Source organism: Thermobia domestica, chromosome 2 (genome assembly GCF_964235325.1).
Source record: "Thermobia domestica chromosome 2, izTheDome1.hap1.1, whole genome shotgun sequence".
Lineage (NCBI taxonomy): Eukaryota > Metazoa > Arthropoda > Insecta > Zygentoma > Lepismatidae > Thermobia > Thermobia domestica.
The window spans coordinates 314879142-314898155 of NC_137455.1; the positions used below are offsets into that span (position 1 = coordinate 314879142).

The 19014-nt window shown below is 36.1% G+C and overlaps 1 protein-coding gene across 1 annotated transcript in view; it reads left to right on the forward strand.

Moving 5' to 3' along the window:
• Positions 1–19014, forward strand: part of LOC145678634 (epithelial serine protease-like) — a 52673-nt gene that overhangs the window by 22314 nt on the left and 11345 nt on the right. The window contains exons 4-5 of the mRNA XM_081749001.1: positions 6175–6326; positions 8412–8504. Of these exons, the coding sequence (XP_081605127.1) occupies positions 6175–6326; positions 8412–8504 (245 nt within the window). The remainder of the gene's footprint in view (positions 1–6174; positions 6327–8411; positions 8505–19014) is intronic.

The following is a 19014-nucleotide window of genomic DNA, read 5'->3' on the forward strand; positions in this document are numbered from 1 at the left end:
CGCTACAAAGTTTTTGATGCGGCTCATACTTCTGCCATTGGTTCAAGTCACGGAGGCTTTTCTAAGACATATGATCTTTTAGTGAAATCTGTGTATTTTCCTAATATGAAACAATATATTTATCAGAAATGCCAAGAATGTTTAATTTGCCAGTCCAGCAAAAATAAACCTGGTTCTGCTTATGGTACATTGCAAACGTATCCTCAAGTGCCGCCCTTCTATCGCATTTTTGTAGACATTGGAGGGGTGTACTCCTCGAGTAATATTTTGAGACACAAGTATTTGATTGTCGTAGTCGATGCAGCTACTCGGTATACTATCTGTGGTTCATTAGCAGATATAACAGCGTCTTCTGTAAGTAGTTTTCTTTATGAAAATGTAATTTTGAAATACGGTATTTTCAAAGAATTAGTCACAGACAAAGGTCCATGTTTTACAAGTAACCTATTCAAGGAGTTGTGTGCAATGATTGGAGCTAAGATTCGATTTGTAAATGTTCAAGCTCATTACGCAAACGGGACTGCTGAGATAGCTATCCGAAACATTGAACAGAAACTGAAATCTGCGTTGTGTAATAAAGATCAAGGAAAATGGGTCGAACTGCTGCCATCTATTATGTTAGCCCACAATTTAACTGTTAACTTATCATCTGGATACAGCCCCTTTGAACTTTTGCATGGATTCAGATGTAGAATGCTACACGAAGCAATTTTGGACACCCCTTGTCAATTTCAGGACAATGCTGAACGTTTACAGCAACTTGGAGAAATACGAGACAAAGCCCATGATAAATGGTTCCAGAGACATAAGACGGCAACGAAATTTTATGACAAACGTCATTCGAAACCCAATTTCAAAGTCGGAGACAAGGTATGGATTTTGGACAGCACCATGAAGAAAGGATCCACCAGAGCTTTCAGTGGACGTTATTTTGGTCCAGGAATAATTCAAGATATTGACCACCCAAATTCCTATTTCGTTAAGTTCAAGACTGCACGAGGAAGATTTAAGGTTGATTCGATTGCAGTACAAAGATTGAAGAAGTACTACGAGAAACAGGAGAAGGAAAACGAGGGAGAGGAAGAAGATAACGTTGATTTGGATATACAAGATGTTGAGGATGCTACTGCGAATGCCTGCTGTGCCGAAGAACAGGAAGAGATACAGAAGAGAGAGAAAGAAAAAGAAGAACACTATGAGATTATTTTTAATCCTGCGGTGAACATGATAGAAAAAGAAGAAGATATTCCATCTGTGAATCTTCGTGAGGTTGTGATTGCCAACCATTTACCCACTTGGGCTGAAACAGGGAAGAATTGTTCTGGTTTGAAACCGAAGTTTGGTGCCAATTCTGCAATCAACAAGAAAATCAGTGTTTTTCGAGGAGATATCGCTATGATTAAAGCTGACGCCGTTGTCAATCCCACGAATGAATTACTTATTCCATTAGGAGGAGCAGATAGAAGTATCCAAGAAGCTGCAGGAGAAGAATTTCGTAAAGATTGTGAGAAAATACGTTCTTTAAAACCAGGACAAGTGAAGATTGCTCCAGGCTATAATCTCCCCGCTGATCATGTATTATTGACGTGTGGTCCCAGAGATGCGAACAAGAAGACTTTGGAGAATAGTTATAACAATTGTTTTGATTTTGTGTTGAAAAATCAGTTTTCAACTGTGGCTTTTCCTTGCATCGCTGCTGGTGCATTTCATTTCCCTAAGGAACCTGCTGCTAGAATTGCATTGTTGAGTACACGAAAATTTTTAGAGGATCATGTGGACAACGTAGACCGTATTGTATTGTGTATTTTCGACAAGGAGAATTGGGATCTCTATCAGCGTCTTTTACCTGTGTATTTTCCCTTGGAAGAAGGAAAAGAAGTGGAAGCTGTTTCTCTGCAATGAAGTTTTTTTTTTAAAAAAAAGAAGGAAAAAAAGACGGTTCTCAAAGGAAGATTTGATGGATTAGGAACATCTGTGAAGTTGGTGACGAATTTTGTTTTGACACTGGCCATGTCATTATGGAATTTGTTTTGGTTTGTTTGTATTTCTAAGTCTTGCCGGCAATAACAATTACAACGAAGATAAGGAGAAAAAGGAGTACTCATATAGACATCATTTTTTTTCAGTCACTTAGAACTGTTGGTTAACTTTGTAGAACACGTTCTTTTTCTTGGTCATCTTATCAACAGCTTATGAACTGAATAAATTAGTATCTAGGCGCCATATCAACATCTTATTGATACATTATGTTTAGCAGAAGAAAACTAGGGAGATAGACGCAACTATGAATTTATATTTGTTTGCTATCTATGTTATGATAGTGATGAAGAAGGAATTCTTACGTTTTTTGCATTTTTCAAGATGCATTTTATGATACTAATGTGGATGTAAAGAAGAATGCAGTTTTTTCTTTCCCTGGATTTTTGATTTGATCCTACGATTTGTTATTAGTTATTGGGAATATACTCAGTCAATGTATTCTTTTCAAAGGAATGTACACTGTTATAACCTCTTGTGTGATTTTAGTGATCTTTTGGAATGATCAATTTTTCATCGCCTGCAGTGTATATAATAAATTTGTGTATTTCATCATGAAGATGACTTGGGATTTATGTATGATGAAGATTTGTGCTTATTTGATGTATATTTTTGTATATTTGTAGATTTGACTTAATTCCACATTTTCCTGTGGGTATACGTACTTTTACTTTCATATAAGAAGAAAGAAGTTTCTTTTCTTTTAGCGCATAATTAGTTAGGGATTTAGGAATATGTTTGGTGATAGTCTGTCATGTTGATTTCTTTTAAGGTTTTTAATAGCCAGTGCAGAGGGCTATAACTCTGCCAACACGTCGGACATTGTGGAACTAAATTCTCCACAATTCGTTTTTCTAAAACCTGAAATCAACATTCTTTTGTGTTGTTTTATCTGTTCTTTCTATGGGTAGCTAGATTAATTTTTCTTCTACCGCGTAATAATAATTTTGATTATAGAGTTACAATTTTATTGGAATTGGAGTTTTATTTACTATATATAGATATATACGTATGGATTATGGTTTAGTTATTACTTTTGTTTTTTTTCCCCCTGATTTTTCGTCGATTTTTATTCATTCCATCATTTTATCCAATTATTGTCCCTATTCTCATATCTTACGTGTTTTGGGCAGTCATTGACTGTATTCCCTAAATTTTGTGATGTTACTATCATATACCTGTCTACCCTACTCCTATAATCTACTTGTACTGAATGAACTTTCCAGTTATGTGATGTGTAAGGACATTGTACCTGTGATTTCCAGACCTACATTTTATGCTTAGAGATGCTGTGTTTACAACATCGACCTTGCTGTGCTTACGTCATTTGGCATGGACTGTTCTGCTGTCAACTGTGTTAGTGTGTGAACATTTCTGCTGTACTCATCATTCTTATCATATGATTCTTTTCAGACTATATTTGCTGCTGTGTTTTTATCATGAAGACTGAATGAAACTACAAAGATGCTTAAGTTTTTTTTTAAACAGAAATTCTAAAAAGTGATTTTTTTGTTTGTCTCCGAAATGTTTTCATTCGGGACTTTGATTTCAGGGGGGGGATGTGAAGCTATGTGTATTTAGACATATGGAAAAGTTTCTTATTTTGAACAATGGGACATTTTATTTCAAAAGAACATTTCAGTCAAAAGCATCATCATTCGTTTCAAATTAAATCACCTATCGACTTGTTTTTCTAAGTTCATTTGCCTTTGCTGTCTGTCATTCATTTCTTACGTTGTAATTTTTCAATTAATAAAATAACAGATTGCTTCCCCGTCCGCATTCCTATCATCACCTTACCTTGGTTAATCTACGAGCATGCACTTTTTCCATCGAAACGCAAAGCAGAGTGAATAACCGAGGATATGAACCCGGAAGGAACGCCAGACAAAATGGATTGAGACACTATCGGAAGGGACGGTCGACATGGAGCGAGAGACGAGTTAGAATGTAGACCGCTAGCTTCATTTGAAATTTACGATTAATAGCCTTGCTCTGTCTTAGAGAGCACCTTTGATTCAACGACGATGTATTGCTTTTTAAGAAGAAGTTTTAAGGTTATCTAAAGTTGCGGACTTCGTGAAGTTGGTTACTCAGTCCGGGTTTCGCCAACTCTTAACCTTGGTTACTGGAACGACCAGCCAGCCAAACAGAGGGATGGACGGACGTCGGCCCGTAGGAGGAATCGTGGAGAGGACAACGATCAGACCTGCAAGTAAGTGCGAGTAGATTAACCTATCCCATAAGTTACTCCCTTCTTGCCCCTTTTCACCCCCTTTAACATCACAGTCTGTTTCTTTTGTACGTGTTGGATTTCATTTAAATGCAACCCAGGTTGGATCCCGTACCTCATATTTTGTTAAGTTCTATATTTACGAAATCCTGGGCGCAACTTGTCGGATCTGACATCCCCAAACACGTCAATTACTCACACATCATCTGAGCTCTCAGACCGACAAGGGGCGACTGCACATTACTATGCAAGATGTTTAGCACGAGTTGCTGCTAAACGTGTTCCTGCCTTGCTATTCATCGGGTACTAATACTCGGGTTTCGGGTCACACGTCGGAGTACCATCTCTTCCAGTGCGGGTGTTCGATCGCGTGGGGAGGAATGACCCAGTGTCCGGCAATCGCTAAAGAATGCGAATAGACATCCCTGGTCCTGGAAATTGTCGGCCTGGGTAGTGTTCCGCGTATAATCTGCGTGCTTCTTCCGCATTACCTTCTGCTAAACCGTACAACAAATGCATATCTACCATTTAAGTGTTACTGTATAGTACACTATTCATCGTGGTGCATTATACACATCACTTGTCCGTTCCGCGCTTGTGAACATCAACACTGTTACACAAGGCACAAAGTAAAACAGTGCACATACACACGGTCACTACCGTGCTCGTAGAGTTTAGCACTAACACGCTTGTGCTGTTACTGTGATTGCCCCATTTCCTACGAATTAACTGTTTGCTGTCCTCTACACCTTCAGTGCCAACCCACGCTTAGACTTCTTGTCACCCACGCTTAGACTACTGCCTATTGTGCGCAAGACCAAGTTGCAAGAAAGATTTGTTTTATCATGCATGTTGAAAGAATTTTTTGTCAACGCACGTACCAATTTGTTGTCCAACTTAGTAGAGAAATGAATCCAACGAAACAGTCACTTGATTTCCTCCGCTGTAGTGATTGGCGAACCTAAATATAAAACAACCAACTTGCATGAACGAGCACATACACGGTAAACATACATAAAAAACGTCCAAACCATCATGCATGTTTACAGAAGATTTTGGAAACTATCAACGTGAATGAAAGGGGCCATATACGATCAATTTGCCTGTGGAATTATCATTTCTCATGCATGTTGGAAGGTTTCTTCATGCATGTGTCTGCGTGTATGGGTTCCTTATAGCTAGCTCTACAATCCGACGCTCCGCACACCCCTTGTTCCACCTACTGTGGCTATGGCCTATACAGTACACCTAGAGTTGTATTCCTTGTCTCCCGATTGCTTTCACCAACTTCAACTTTTCTCCGCATTTCACTCAATTTCTTTGTGCAACCTTTCGCCGCCACAGTTTCGTCATAGTGTCCATAGTGTCCATAGTCCTCCCATAGTGTCCATACAGCATAGTCATTGTTGCCTTTGTTCATTAACATTTGTTGCTGCATGTTTCGTGTAGCATCCCCTCTTACTGTTTGTCAGTATAAATTGTTCACTTTTCTCCGCGTTTCATTCACTTTCTTTGTGCCACCCTGGAGCCGGTATTGTCTCGTCATCACTTATGCATAATTGGATTCTTCGGATGAGGTTTCCTTTTATATCTTTTGACCCGATATTCCGATTTCTCCCCGTTCTCGCGATATTGGAAACTGCCGCCTCGGAAGGTGACATTTCAGATGCCTCTAGATTCCAAACGAAACCGCATTCACCCAATGTTCATATGACATTTTTGGTTTGCTTTTACCTATAGATTCATCTCCCAAATTTTCTGTCATTGATGCACGACCACTCTGTATATACAATATGTTCATCATCTCTACTATCTTCATTGAAATTCTGTTACCTACAGGTAAGAAAATTACTGTGCATAATTCACAAATTCTAATGTCACCTTTTCCCCTTGTTTAAATCTAGTGGTGAGCCTCGTTTCGAAGCAATACTGGGTGCACTTAACGAATATTATCCAGCTGCGGAGGGAGGAATCGTAGTGAGTGGAGATCAAATATTTATAAATGGCGCCGAGGATATTGCCCTTCTTAAGTTGTCGGAACCTGTACAGTTTTCAGGTAATATATTACCTCATTATGAGAGTGCACATCTTTTCATATTATTAATTGACTTTTAGTTTTTCCATTCTTTAATTTTCTGAAGACGGTTTCGTCATCTTTTCTTATTAGTAAAAATTTTGATACAGTTTCTTTTAGCGATGCTTAGTTGCTCGATGTGATTTTTACATAATTGGGTAGAGAAAATACTGTATATATTAACATGGTAGTATGAGTAGTACGAGAATGAGATAAAGATGATTCCAGTATTAACATTCTTAAAATGGTAGATTGTTGAAAACATCACTATTTTTCTTATAGCTAGTGATGTATAGGAATTGAAATTTCGTTGAATCGCTAGTCATACGTAAGTACCAAGTTTCAGCAAATACATTTCAGAATGAACTCCAAGTGAAAACTTGAACATTGAGATGTGATATAAGATTTCCTAAACTAATGGAAATAGACTCAGGAAGCATGGAAAGAATATTGTTTACCTGCTTTGAAAAGGTCAACCTTTACTAGAACCTTAACCCCAATTGTTTTCTTTACATATAAGGTAAGTAAGTGCAATAATGGGAAAAAAGATGTGCCTTTTACTTCTCAACAGCTGAATTTTGCACAAATACAGCTTTAGAATATATTTTAACACCTCGTCTGTGGTTGTGAAGAAATATGATGAACAAAACAATAATGTAACAAGAAACATGTAAAGGCCCATCCTAACAGTACCATTAACGATTAGGATACCTAGATCCAGTATATTTTGTATATTTAGTATATATTTATTTGTTTATACCCGTGCCAGTTTTGCTTTTTAATCTTTTAAATCTTTCTTTAAAATCAATTGGCACTTTAATGTTTTACTTTTACTGATTTCTTCTTAAATTTTTATTTGGCCTAATTTGAATATTTTAATTTCGAATTTAATTTAAGTTTTATTAAATTCACATGTCATGCTAATTCAATTCAAAGACAAAGGGCATTTAATTAGATTTAAAAAATAAATCAATTTAATTATAATTTAGTTCATTTCAAAGAGAACATAAAGATAATTTCCCGCTTAAATCAATGGACTAAAAATTGAAGAGTACGTAGGTAATCAATACATTTAAAACTGCTTATATTTGAAAAGAGATATTTACAGTTTGCACTGAACTTACTTACACTTTCATAATCATCACTAGCATAATATACATTCATAGTCGTGCCACTTCATTTATGTTGAAGGTACATTTATATAGTTTCTGCTCAATTTTCTTGATAGTATGCGTCCTTCTCTTGACGATTCCGCGGTTTGCAGAAATAAGAATTTGTTAATATTAAAAAGACCATAATGATGTAATGAAAAATTGATTACCAAACGATATGTTTGTCAAGGGAGCAGGAAGAATGGGAGGACATTTAGTACTTAAAGTGTGAAAGGAATCATGTAGTTAGCATAATAATAAAACATGAACTTTTGAATGTATTAAAAACGTTAAGAGAAGAAAAACAAGTAATAAAATAACGTTACAATAGCATCGAATATCATGTTATTTACTCAGTTTAGTTCCAATAAGTAGGCTAGTCAAATCTACGTTTTGTAAATGGTGAACAATTATATCTTCCATAGAGTAAAGTCGTACTCTGAGGTCCGAGGTGACCTAATTATGATTTTAGTTTGAGAAATAACAACAATTAAAAACTGATTAGTTTCCCAAAATATTTGAGATTCTTACCTATTGTAGGATGTCAACAGGTATATTTATAAGATTTTACCGTTATAAATTTTCGGAGTTAACGTATATGATATTTTCATCTTAGAATTAAATATATTCCCCCAGGACTACTATGTAGAAAGAGTTTTACGAGAAAATATATTAGTTACGTTAAGGGCACAATCAGTGAAATATAGCAGGGTATCTAGACATGAAAAGAGCTTGCAACGAAACAAACAAATTAGGGAACCAAATATATAAAATTCTGCTTAATATGGGACTAAATAATCCTTCCATCCGCGTCCACAAAAGTTCATTGAACTGTCTTAAACACTAAAAAAGAAAAATATTGTCAGTGCCTAGTTAATTCTTTCAGCTTGTATACAAAAATTATTTTAATTCTCAGATACAATCCAACCCATTGCATTGCCATCAAGAAATGGAGATACGTTTGCTGGAAGACCTGCCTTTACTGTTGGTTGGGGCGGTGATGGTGACAGTGAGTGTTTCATTTATTTTATTATGCTTTGGGTTTATTTACTTGGTTTTAAGATGATTATAAATTAGTACTAATAGATGAGAGATGGCAGAATGTTTTCTCATATGTTTCAAATCTCACAGTATGCACAATAGTCAGTGGCAAATGTAGCCCGGGGCCGGGGGGCCTAGGCCGCTCTGTTTTTTGAGTGACAAAAATAATTTAAGCTATTACTTATATATTTTTGTAAGTTTATAGTTCCTTTATTCTATACCTATTATAGTCTGAGTTCTTATTGTCCCCTCCCCAGTTTTTGCCTTCTAGATCCACCACTGACAATAGTTTGGTGAAATTCAAGAAACTTGTATTGAAACTAGGTTCAGAGATAAGTCATTAAGCAGAAAATATCTGTGACTTTCAATTATTATGTTTTATTCATCGTCGAGATTTTTATTTTGCATTTCGCTCTTCCATTTCAAAAGTAGTATGTGGTTCCGCTCTGACTCAGTGGTAGAGCGCTTACCTCTTGTGAGATCCTTGACTCGATCTCAGCTGCCGCTGCGCTGAATGTGATTTGTGGTGGACGGACACCGTGTATTTGAGTTCTCTCGGGGTTAATAATTTCTGGTTTGTAATAAGCTTGTGTAGGATTTTTAAAATATCTATTGCGGAGATCTGACGATATCCATCTATTTCTACAATATTAGAGTTCATTTCTTGTATAGAGCGTATACAGTAACTTCCTTTAAAAGCGATTAAAACCAAATTTGATTAGTTCATTCCATATTACAAATATCAAATCCGATCCGTCATACTGTTTCAAAATGGAGACCGTTTGAAAATGTTAAAACTTCATTACTTTCTTAATTTTAGGTCACATAATAAAAAAGATAAAGTGATTTCTAATTTTGGTTAAAATACTTGGACAGTTTTTTTAAAAAAGCTATTAAGCATTTTAATTTCCGAGAGGTCGCTACTTAGTTTTCGAGAGTTACCTCATATTGTGAATTTGGTACATTGTTATGTATGTGTTCAGTATCACCAAAAACTGTTAAAAACAACTTGTTTACACTTAAGGGGACATTTGCCATTTTGAGATTTACTAATATTAATGCATTACTCATGTTCTGTCTGCATGAAAACACGCTTACATTGACTATATGTATGATTAAAAGTGATTTTATGCAAAATTAGATAATTAATTGCTGCATAATTAATTATTAATTATGCATTTTTATTACGTGTCTTTCTCTGTAATCAATTGTCAGAAACATTTTTTTTTTAAAAAGTATATGATTCTTTACACATTTCTCATTGACATAAAATAATAATACACGTCAATATCGTGACAGATGTTAAATTATTATTAATTGAAAATGGAAAAGTGCATTGCTGATACTACTGAATTCCGTATGAGGAACAAACTTTCAGTTTTGAGCACTATTTTTGTGAAAAATACTTTATTTATTCCTATATATTGCATATCAGGCAAATCCCTATATATTTGTCTTTTGATTGGTACCACAGTTTTGGATATAGACATATGCATTTCAAAATAAGACATGAAACAATTTCGTAATATGTAAAATACACCCTCTTGGTTTGTGAGGTGGCGCCTCCCACGTTTTTTTCGGAACTTCTTGCAGTCTGGATAAGTCTTGACAGAGTTACCAACGCACAATTTTATTCAGCTAGTGTTTTAGAAATGGGACGCAACGATGTCCTTCCAGAAGTAGGAAGAGAAATAAGCTTTCTAAGGCTATTCGTTTATCTTGGATAAAAAGGCGTTAAATAGAAGATAGCTCCAAGTGTGACACTTCTGTTTGTGTATCTTTGGAAGAAACAAGTGGAAGTTCTATGGAGGTTCCAATTGCAAGGGATGAATCAGATGATAAAGAAAGGTGAGATTTATTTTACTTTCCATCCTGATTATTAATTACTTTGAACCAACATAAAATGATTCTCTTATAAAATTGTTATCATTCTATTTAAATGTATACAGGGAAAGAACACTGTAAATCCAGTTTTGTTGATTTTACACCAAAACTATTTTTGTAGTCTGACTGAGCGTGTTCTTTACGCATATAGCTGCTTTTAACATCCAATTTACAGAGGAATGATCAAATTTTTTTACTACTTTGAGTAGTCCAAAACATCGTGTGCAACGAATACTTTTATGGTTGGGTGCAATCTCAAAATTGAAGAAAAAAAATGTACTTACCATGTTCTTTCCCTGTAGCCTTCACATGTTTCACTAATTTTTTAGTGGATTATTATAATATTGCTAGGTGTATTATTTTTTAAAATACAATTACTGAAACATTTGCGTGTTTAATTTTATACAGCGATACATATAATAATAGTATTATGCGTAATGTTATATATGAAGGTCGTGGAACAATATGCCACATTAAACAAAAAGTCACTATTTTTACGATCCTTGCATATCTTACGACCTGCAGTAGTCGATTTGGCTTTAAAGAAGTGGGGGAACACTCTCTAGGTATTAATATAAAATGCTCTAATAGATTGAATAACAAAATTATTATCTAAGATTTCGGGGTAACGCGTCCGAGAACGAAATAAAGTAGGGGAACGGATATTCGATTTTCTGGTAAATGGAGAACGACGTTCTCCGTATTCCCTCCAAATCGACCACTGATAACCCGTTGATCTTGACAAGTTTGCAAAAATCGAAATTAGGGTCAGTAGATATCATAAGTATTCTTGTTTAAATTACTTTTTTATGAAGCAATGGCAAATTTCACTTTTCTCTCCGATCATAAATATATATTAGTTCAGCGTCCCTTGTCAGCAGCGAGGCTATATGAAACATGAAAATACTAGTTAATATGGAATCCGAACCACAATCGTTCTATGCTCTCCCTTCGGGACTCGAACCCAGGACCCCTTGCAAAGAAGCGCACGTGCTAGCCACTAGGCCAGCGACATATATATACACGTTGTTCACTAACTTATGCTTAAAAGTCTTTTTTTTCGTGCTATTTACTTCTCTTATTTAATTTCAACAAATATTTTCTTTATGTATCGAAATGTTACTTTTAAAAAAAGTCTGAAATTCAAACTTTAAATCTATACGTAATTTATTAGTGGAAAGCATTTAAAAAATCATACTTAATTTACAGATTATTCCTACTAAGTAATTTTTAGAAATACTTGGTCAACTCACACACCTGAAGGAGACTCAGCCTCCTACAACAACATTCAGTTGTTTGTTTACATCAAAGCTTCCGGCAGCATGATTTTCGCCCGCAACGTGAATTTTTTTTTTTCCGTCGTGGCTTTTGCTCCACATGATTTTCTACTCTTGGTTACTCCCCGAAAAGTCATGAAACCGAGTCTAAAATTGAACTGTTTTAATCTATCTGAATTGCAAACGAAAGAACAAAACCAGTTTCACATTTGAACTTCACATAAAAGTTACTTTTTTGGTTTAATTTTCGAGCGACAATAGGAGATAATATAATAGTCATAGAGAAGAAAATCTAATTCGAATTTTTAAAAAGATAAACACATTTCGTAGCCCTACATACAGGAAAAAAGTAATTTTTCACCATCTGTCCTTCAATTATTCACCCTATTCACACTCTCGTGGATACCATACCGTTCAACATATAAGCACCAAATTTCTATAAATTTCATTTTCATTTCTATAAATTCTTTATATTATTATTATTATTATTATTATTAATATTATTATTATTATTATTATTATTATTATTATTATTATTATTATTATTATTATTATTATTATTATTATTATTATTATTATATGTCATTTTAGCTCTGACACTGAGTCTCTACCATCTCTTGTAGTGGAGCCCGAAACAGAGATTGTTATCGCAATACTTTCCAAATGGCTATCGAATTGTAAATTTGGGACACATTCTCAAGTGGTCCATAAAGCTCCAAGAAAACCACAGAAAGATATGTGTCGTAGGAAAAATGGATTTTCATAGAGAGAGACGTTCAGGACTAGTGTCTTACCTCTATTTCAAGTGCCGCGTGTGCAAACGCGAAGTATGTCACTCTACGGACGAGGAACAACAGTCTAAAAGATCTGTAATCAATACTGCAGCTGTTTGGGGCACTGTTTCTATTGGAAGTGAGTATTCTCATCTAGAAGAAATCCTCAGTATTATGGATATCCCATGTATGAACTTCAAACTATTCAACAAGATTGAACAAGATCTGGAACCTGTAAGTAATAATTGACAAATCCGTTTGATCTTTCCAGAAAAAAAAAAACCTGAAAAATAGACTTTCCTACTTATCAACAATATCAAAAGTGGCTAATATAATAGTTGTATTGATATAATTATGTATAGAAGATTTTATCACAATAGAACTTGCGCGATGAAAGTAATCTTAGTTACAAGCAGGCCCGCAACCAGCCATAGAAGTCTGGAGGTGCCATAAACATGTTAGGGGACCCAAGTCATAAAATAATTGTTACAAATATATAAATTCATGATTTTTTGTGTTAATATAGTATATGATGCATTGAGATCTGCGAGCCATGAAAATTTAGGGAGGTCTGGCCCCTTGCCCCCTTCTAGTTGCTGACCTGGTTACAAGGGCAACGTAATAGTTTCAATTGCCAAAAATGTGGAAAATTCGAAAAACTTAAGCACATAAATCGGTGATTTCAGCTTTGATAGCGATCAAATATGACGGATTTATAATAAATTACTTTTGCTATTGAGAAAATCTTTTTTTTCTTTCTTCTTATGCACTGCGACTAAGGAAGGCTGTAATGATGAAATAAGCGATAATGGTGGAATGAAGGAAGCGGAAGGAAATTAGAGAAATCTAAGGGAAACACTTACGCGGTGTTTGTCCACCATAAAGTCCACATTGGTGGGACCGAGATCGAAGCAGGGACACCATCCGCTATAGGTGAGCGCTCCACCACTGAACTACCGCGATCTCATAAGAAGAAATATATTGATAGGTGTCCGAAGCGGCTAATTTTGAATTGTAAATAAATTAATGACAAGTAAATTCATTACTACTTCATATTGAACGGGGGAGTTTGAAAGAAAGCGTGAATTCGCCGCCTAACTGCGAATATTTGAGTCGTGGTGGATGGTAGAGCTTTCACCTGGTACGTGGGTTTCCTGATTTTATCCCATCTCGCGCCAAACGGACAGATATCATTGTGTGCGTTTACTTGGGGGTTCTTTTCTTTCCTCCACTTTCTTCATTCAACCATTTCATTCATTATCATCATCAACGTCTCCTTCAGGATCGGTGCATAAATTTCATATCTAAATGCGAATGCGGGATAAATTTGGGTTAAACAAAATGGGGTCAACATGAACAGCTGTTGAAGGGTGGGGTGTAGTGAGATTTTTGAACTCAGCATACTTTTAATTTTGCAATTTCAACTGAAAATAATGGAAAAAAGATGTTATAAATCAGAGCTGTCCAAATGGCGGCCCGCCAAACCATTTTCTGTGACCCACGAAGCTCTCACGATTTACAATTGTTATTACTGATAATATTTTCATTTATATTTATTCATTCTTTTAATGTTTCCACACTTCTTTCTGAATAAGGCATCCATTTAGCGCTTCTGTACAACAAAAAGGCGCGGGCATCCACAGCATCAGTTGGTAATGTAACTACAGGGAAAATATCGTTGATGAAAGAGAGGATTACTTCAATAACCAATACATCTGGTCTAGCTTAGAAAAGAAGACCCTTTCTTCCTCGAACTCTGCCTAGAAACCATAAGGAGCCAGAAATACACCACTTCCTTTCACAAACATATAATAATAATAATAATAATAATAGTTGCGGCCCTCGACCTTACTAGTAAAGACGGCTATGGCCCTCAGGCCCATTATAATTGGACACCACTGTTATAAATGGTTCAATAATATATTAACAAGCAAATTTTATTACAATTAACGTACATAGTTAAAATCTACTTATTTTCAGTCGCTTACTCCATTGGAGAAAATGATAAAATAACTTGAATCACAAGGAAATTGAACGAGCGAGACCTTGATGTGAGAAGTTCGGCGCTTTATATATATATATATATATATATATATATATATATATATATATATATATATATATATATATATATATATATATATATATATATAGCCAGTATAATGCATCTGACCCACAAAACCGGATTCCTAATGGTTAAAATACTAATCTAACCTATCTATTTGGAGAAGTATCAAAGTTGAAACTTCGATTTAGGGATTTTTGATTACGGTTTCGGAGTTTGCACCACTCTGCGACCCAAGCATAGTCTCGTTATGACCCTCAACCTACGTAAACCGCCATATAACGAATTGTGGATCACACTCGTTTTGCTGCTCTAGTGGAATTTTCATATTGATGTTGTCAAGAATACTTTATGGTGTGTATGATGAGATGGTTGCGCACCGGAGCCATACGAGACTTTAATCTAAATTAACGTGAAATCTAAACCATTGATCTTTCACGAAATATTACCCGAATCTCCCACACAGCAAGCGAGAACGCTATTTGGCCACAAGGAAATAGTTTTAGAAACCGTTCTGCAACAAACCCGCCGGTATTTCGACTGTAATTCAGCACTCTTGCAGGGACACAAGGTGCGTGGCCGTAGGCTAATCAAACATTGATGATTTTATGTTTATTAGATGCGAGATCGTAGAGTGAGCACATGTGGGAGTCAAGAGGTGAAGCCTCACTCGCTATCTACATTTTATACAAAGTAAAATTCAAACTGATATTTTCTGAACGTTGCTAGTCTTTGCGATACATACCAGACAAAGCATACAGAGACAAAAAATAACTATTTATCCGTATAGTTTCTGCACAATCATAGAGAAACTGAGTCACATTCTCGATGACTAGGGAAATTTATCTTGTTCGTTATTGACATCACTCAAAGTAGAAAGTAAATGGGTAATGAGATTTGTAATGAATCAAAATTAGAACAAAATAACGATATGTCATGTTTTCTAAAACAATGTATATCTTTTGTAGGTGTGGACAGATTCTCTTTGGAGTCAGACGAAAGAAGCTGGAGAGGAAGAAAGAAGATTAGCGATTGAAAAGGGCCATGTAGATCCAGATGATATACCATGGATAACTGTATACGTAGACGGAGGGTGGAGCAAAAGAAGTTATGGGCAGTGGTATGGGAAGGGGATCTGAGCAGTGGCGTAACTAAAGGCTTGGGGGCCCTCCCGCAGACAGGGTGGAGTGGGCCCCTTCCCTACTTCCCACTTCGCGATTTGGGGGCCCCTGATGGCTTGAGACCGCCCGCAATGCAGGGTCTAGGGGGCCCTTATTTACGCCCCTGGATCTGAGGGCGAAGCCCCCACGTACTCAACCTGACTCAACCTGCAAAACCTGGGTTGGAGCTAAGCCTTTGGCAACTACAACTGAAATTCAATATGCTTGCAGGATTATAAGGTCGAGTAAACGCCTAATGAGATGCGATGCCGTACACGGAGCGAATTTCCGGATCTGAAATGAAATTCGGTGTGCTTGCAAGTTTATCATATGCAAGGCCGTTGGCCGATCAAAAGGGATAAGGGAGGCTGAGGGCGAAGCCCCAAAGGAAAGCCCCAAATGAAATTAAATATGGTTCTAGGTTCATGAACTGAGAGGCCGTAAACCGAGCAAACTGGGAGATCTAGGGGTGAAGCCGACGAATATTTTATCTATATATTCAACTAACCACATTCTTTTTAAAATAATGTTTGTAAGTTGTTATTTCACCCTACTAATCATTGTGAAGATGGGAAATGAATCGTTTTGTTTGCTATCCACGTTCTATTTGGGGTGACCCTCCCTGCTGGTCTAATGGCTATTATGCGCGACGTGAACGGGATCCCGTGTTCGATTCCCGGTGGGAGTGCATTGAACGATAATCTTCGGATTTCAGGAGTTGTATATCAACGTCTCATGTAGCCTCGCTGCTCAAAGGGACGCTAAACATAAAATCAAAAGTTCAACTTGGCATTCTTTTATGAGCACAAGTAATATAATTTTTGTTAGTATACATTCTGTGGAGATTGGGAACACCTCCCGCCAACAACAGGGCTTTCAATAGTTTCCGCTTCCACTCCTGGCTGTGTGAATTTTTCGCGAAATATGTTCATATGAAACACTCAAATGAGCTCCGAAACATTCCTGAAAGCTTTCACAGATGAATGGACAAAGCAACCAATATTATTTTTCTTCTGAAGCAGAAATAGTCTTTTGTGAAGGTCACTGCAAAATGGGGATGGGGGTTTATTGACCACGGAAGAGAAGATTGAAGAGCTGTTCCCATTTGCAGACTTCCTTCTGCGAACTCGATATTATCTCATTGCCAAAAGCAACAGCTGAAGTGAAGGGATGAAATTTTATAACCACAATACCTTTTCCTTTTCCAGTACATTTTTTGTACTAGCTGATTCACAATTTAGACTAGCGGCAATTATCTTAGCCAAGATTCTAAACACCTCGGTCTCCTTCCCAACAGGTGGGGGAAAAAATGACATTCTCTTGTTTCTGACCCTGCCGGCACGAACAATTTTTATATTCTTACATCTCGACCGTGACAATAGCTGTCATGTTCCATCGTCTACTTTATTCCAGGAATTACAATCTTACTACTAGCAGGTCACTTACAGTAATACATACAACATACAGTACTACACATTATACGCCGCGTTCCCAGTTTCCATTGTGATAAACAGCAGGAAAGATTTTAGAGCAGTGACTTATGCACACACACAAAACTTTGCGCAGGGATATGTACAATTCGTCGGTAATCATTCGAGAAAGTGAAAAAGCAGTTAGGAACATCCATTCGCAATGTTTGAACTTTGAAGTACCGCTGTTCTATTCAATTTAGCAGAAAGCCTGCTCTCTGTTTCTTATGCAGAGGTACAGGAAAGAACAACGCTACACATGTTCCCTTCGCACACACACACACACACACACACACACACAAAAAAAGAGAATCGAGTTTTCTGCACTGTGTTTCTAAAAATCTTCTCCATATATGAAAAGAAATAAAAGTAATAATAATCGGGAAATTTACTTTTTAAAACGAAGGACTACAAAAATTGTTCTGAAGAGGTGTGGAGGACGGTACAAAATTTAGAAAAAATAGGCCTATGCCTAAAAATGTTTAGATCAGTGCAGTTTTAAATAGATGTCGTAAACATATTATTTTCGTTTCGATGAGAATTGATGCTGCGGTACATTGCAAACTATATTAGTTTTAATTTTTGGTGAAAACTGTTACATATTGTATGTATGTATATTATTTTGTTTTCCATGCAATTAACACTAATGTCATAGTAGATTAAACGATAAGATTCGAATTAGTAATTTTGGTTTACATTGCTCCATACATACACTGGCGCAAATCCCGGGGGGTGAAGGGGACATGTCCCCTCCAATCTTGGAACTGGAGGAATTGTCCCCAATAATCCGATTTGAAATGTATTTTTGGGGGAGAAATTTGATTATTTGTGTCCGGTCGCCAGAAAGGAAAGTGAGATGAAATTAATGTCCACTCAGAATAAGCCTCAAATTTGCCCGCCTCCCAATGTTGAAGACAACTCTGCTCGCCTGATCCTCCACAGCATTGTTTCTCAACTACAGAAATATGTTGAACATTGCTATATATATATTGCAGATTTGCGCTGTTGCATGCATACCTGTCGTTTCTCGTTTCTTTTTGTCCATGAACTCAAAATCCTGAGCAAGGCTTACATAAACTTCTCGCCATGCTTTTTGCTTTTCAATTCTGTTCTTGAAAAAGTATGTTATCTTATCCCATATGCAAAGTCTACATTCCACAAGTCCAATAAGGGTTAAAATATCGAATGGAAAAATTTTTTGCCATTTCTAAAATTCTAAGCAAAACTAGAAAGGTAAGAATGCAATAATGCACAACCTTTTCATCCAGTCACTGTAGCTAAACTGCAGAAATCTATCAGGGGGTCGAGCCCGGTACAAAGGGAAGAGGGAAAACTTGGATACATAGCTTTGGTCTTTATTTTCAATTGCCAGTCCACAAATTCTTTTAAAATATGAGGGATTTGGGATAGTTTTGAAAGTGAGAGAAAAAATCTGCAGCAAGTGAAGCATGAAGTCACATCGCTGTTGTAAGATCACAATCAAGAAAATGCCAAATGAGTCACTTGTCATTGGAGCTTTGCAAAGAGTGTTTGTCTGGTTTCGTTTCAAAATAATAATAATTCTACTTTGACTTGTCAACAAATATTCTATTTAATCATTGCTTCTTGAGTGGGACCGGGAAAATTGATCTACACACAATTTTGATGAAAATAATAATAGTTTTTTTCCCCCTATGCTTATGTTCACAGTGTATCAAACTGAAAATTACGCTTAAGTTAATTTCCAGAGTGTATTAAAATTTAAATGCATTAATAGATTTAAATATATATATATATATATATATATATATATATATATATATATATATATATATATATATATATATATATATATATATATATATATATAT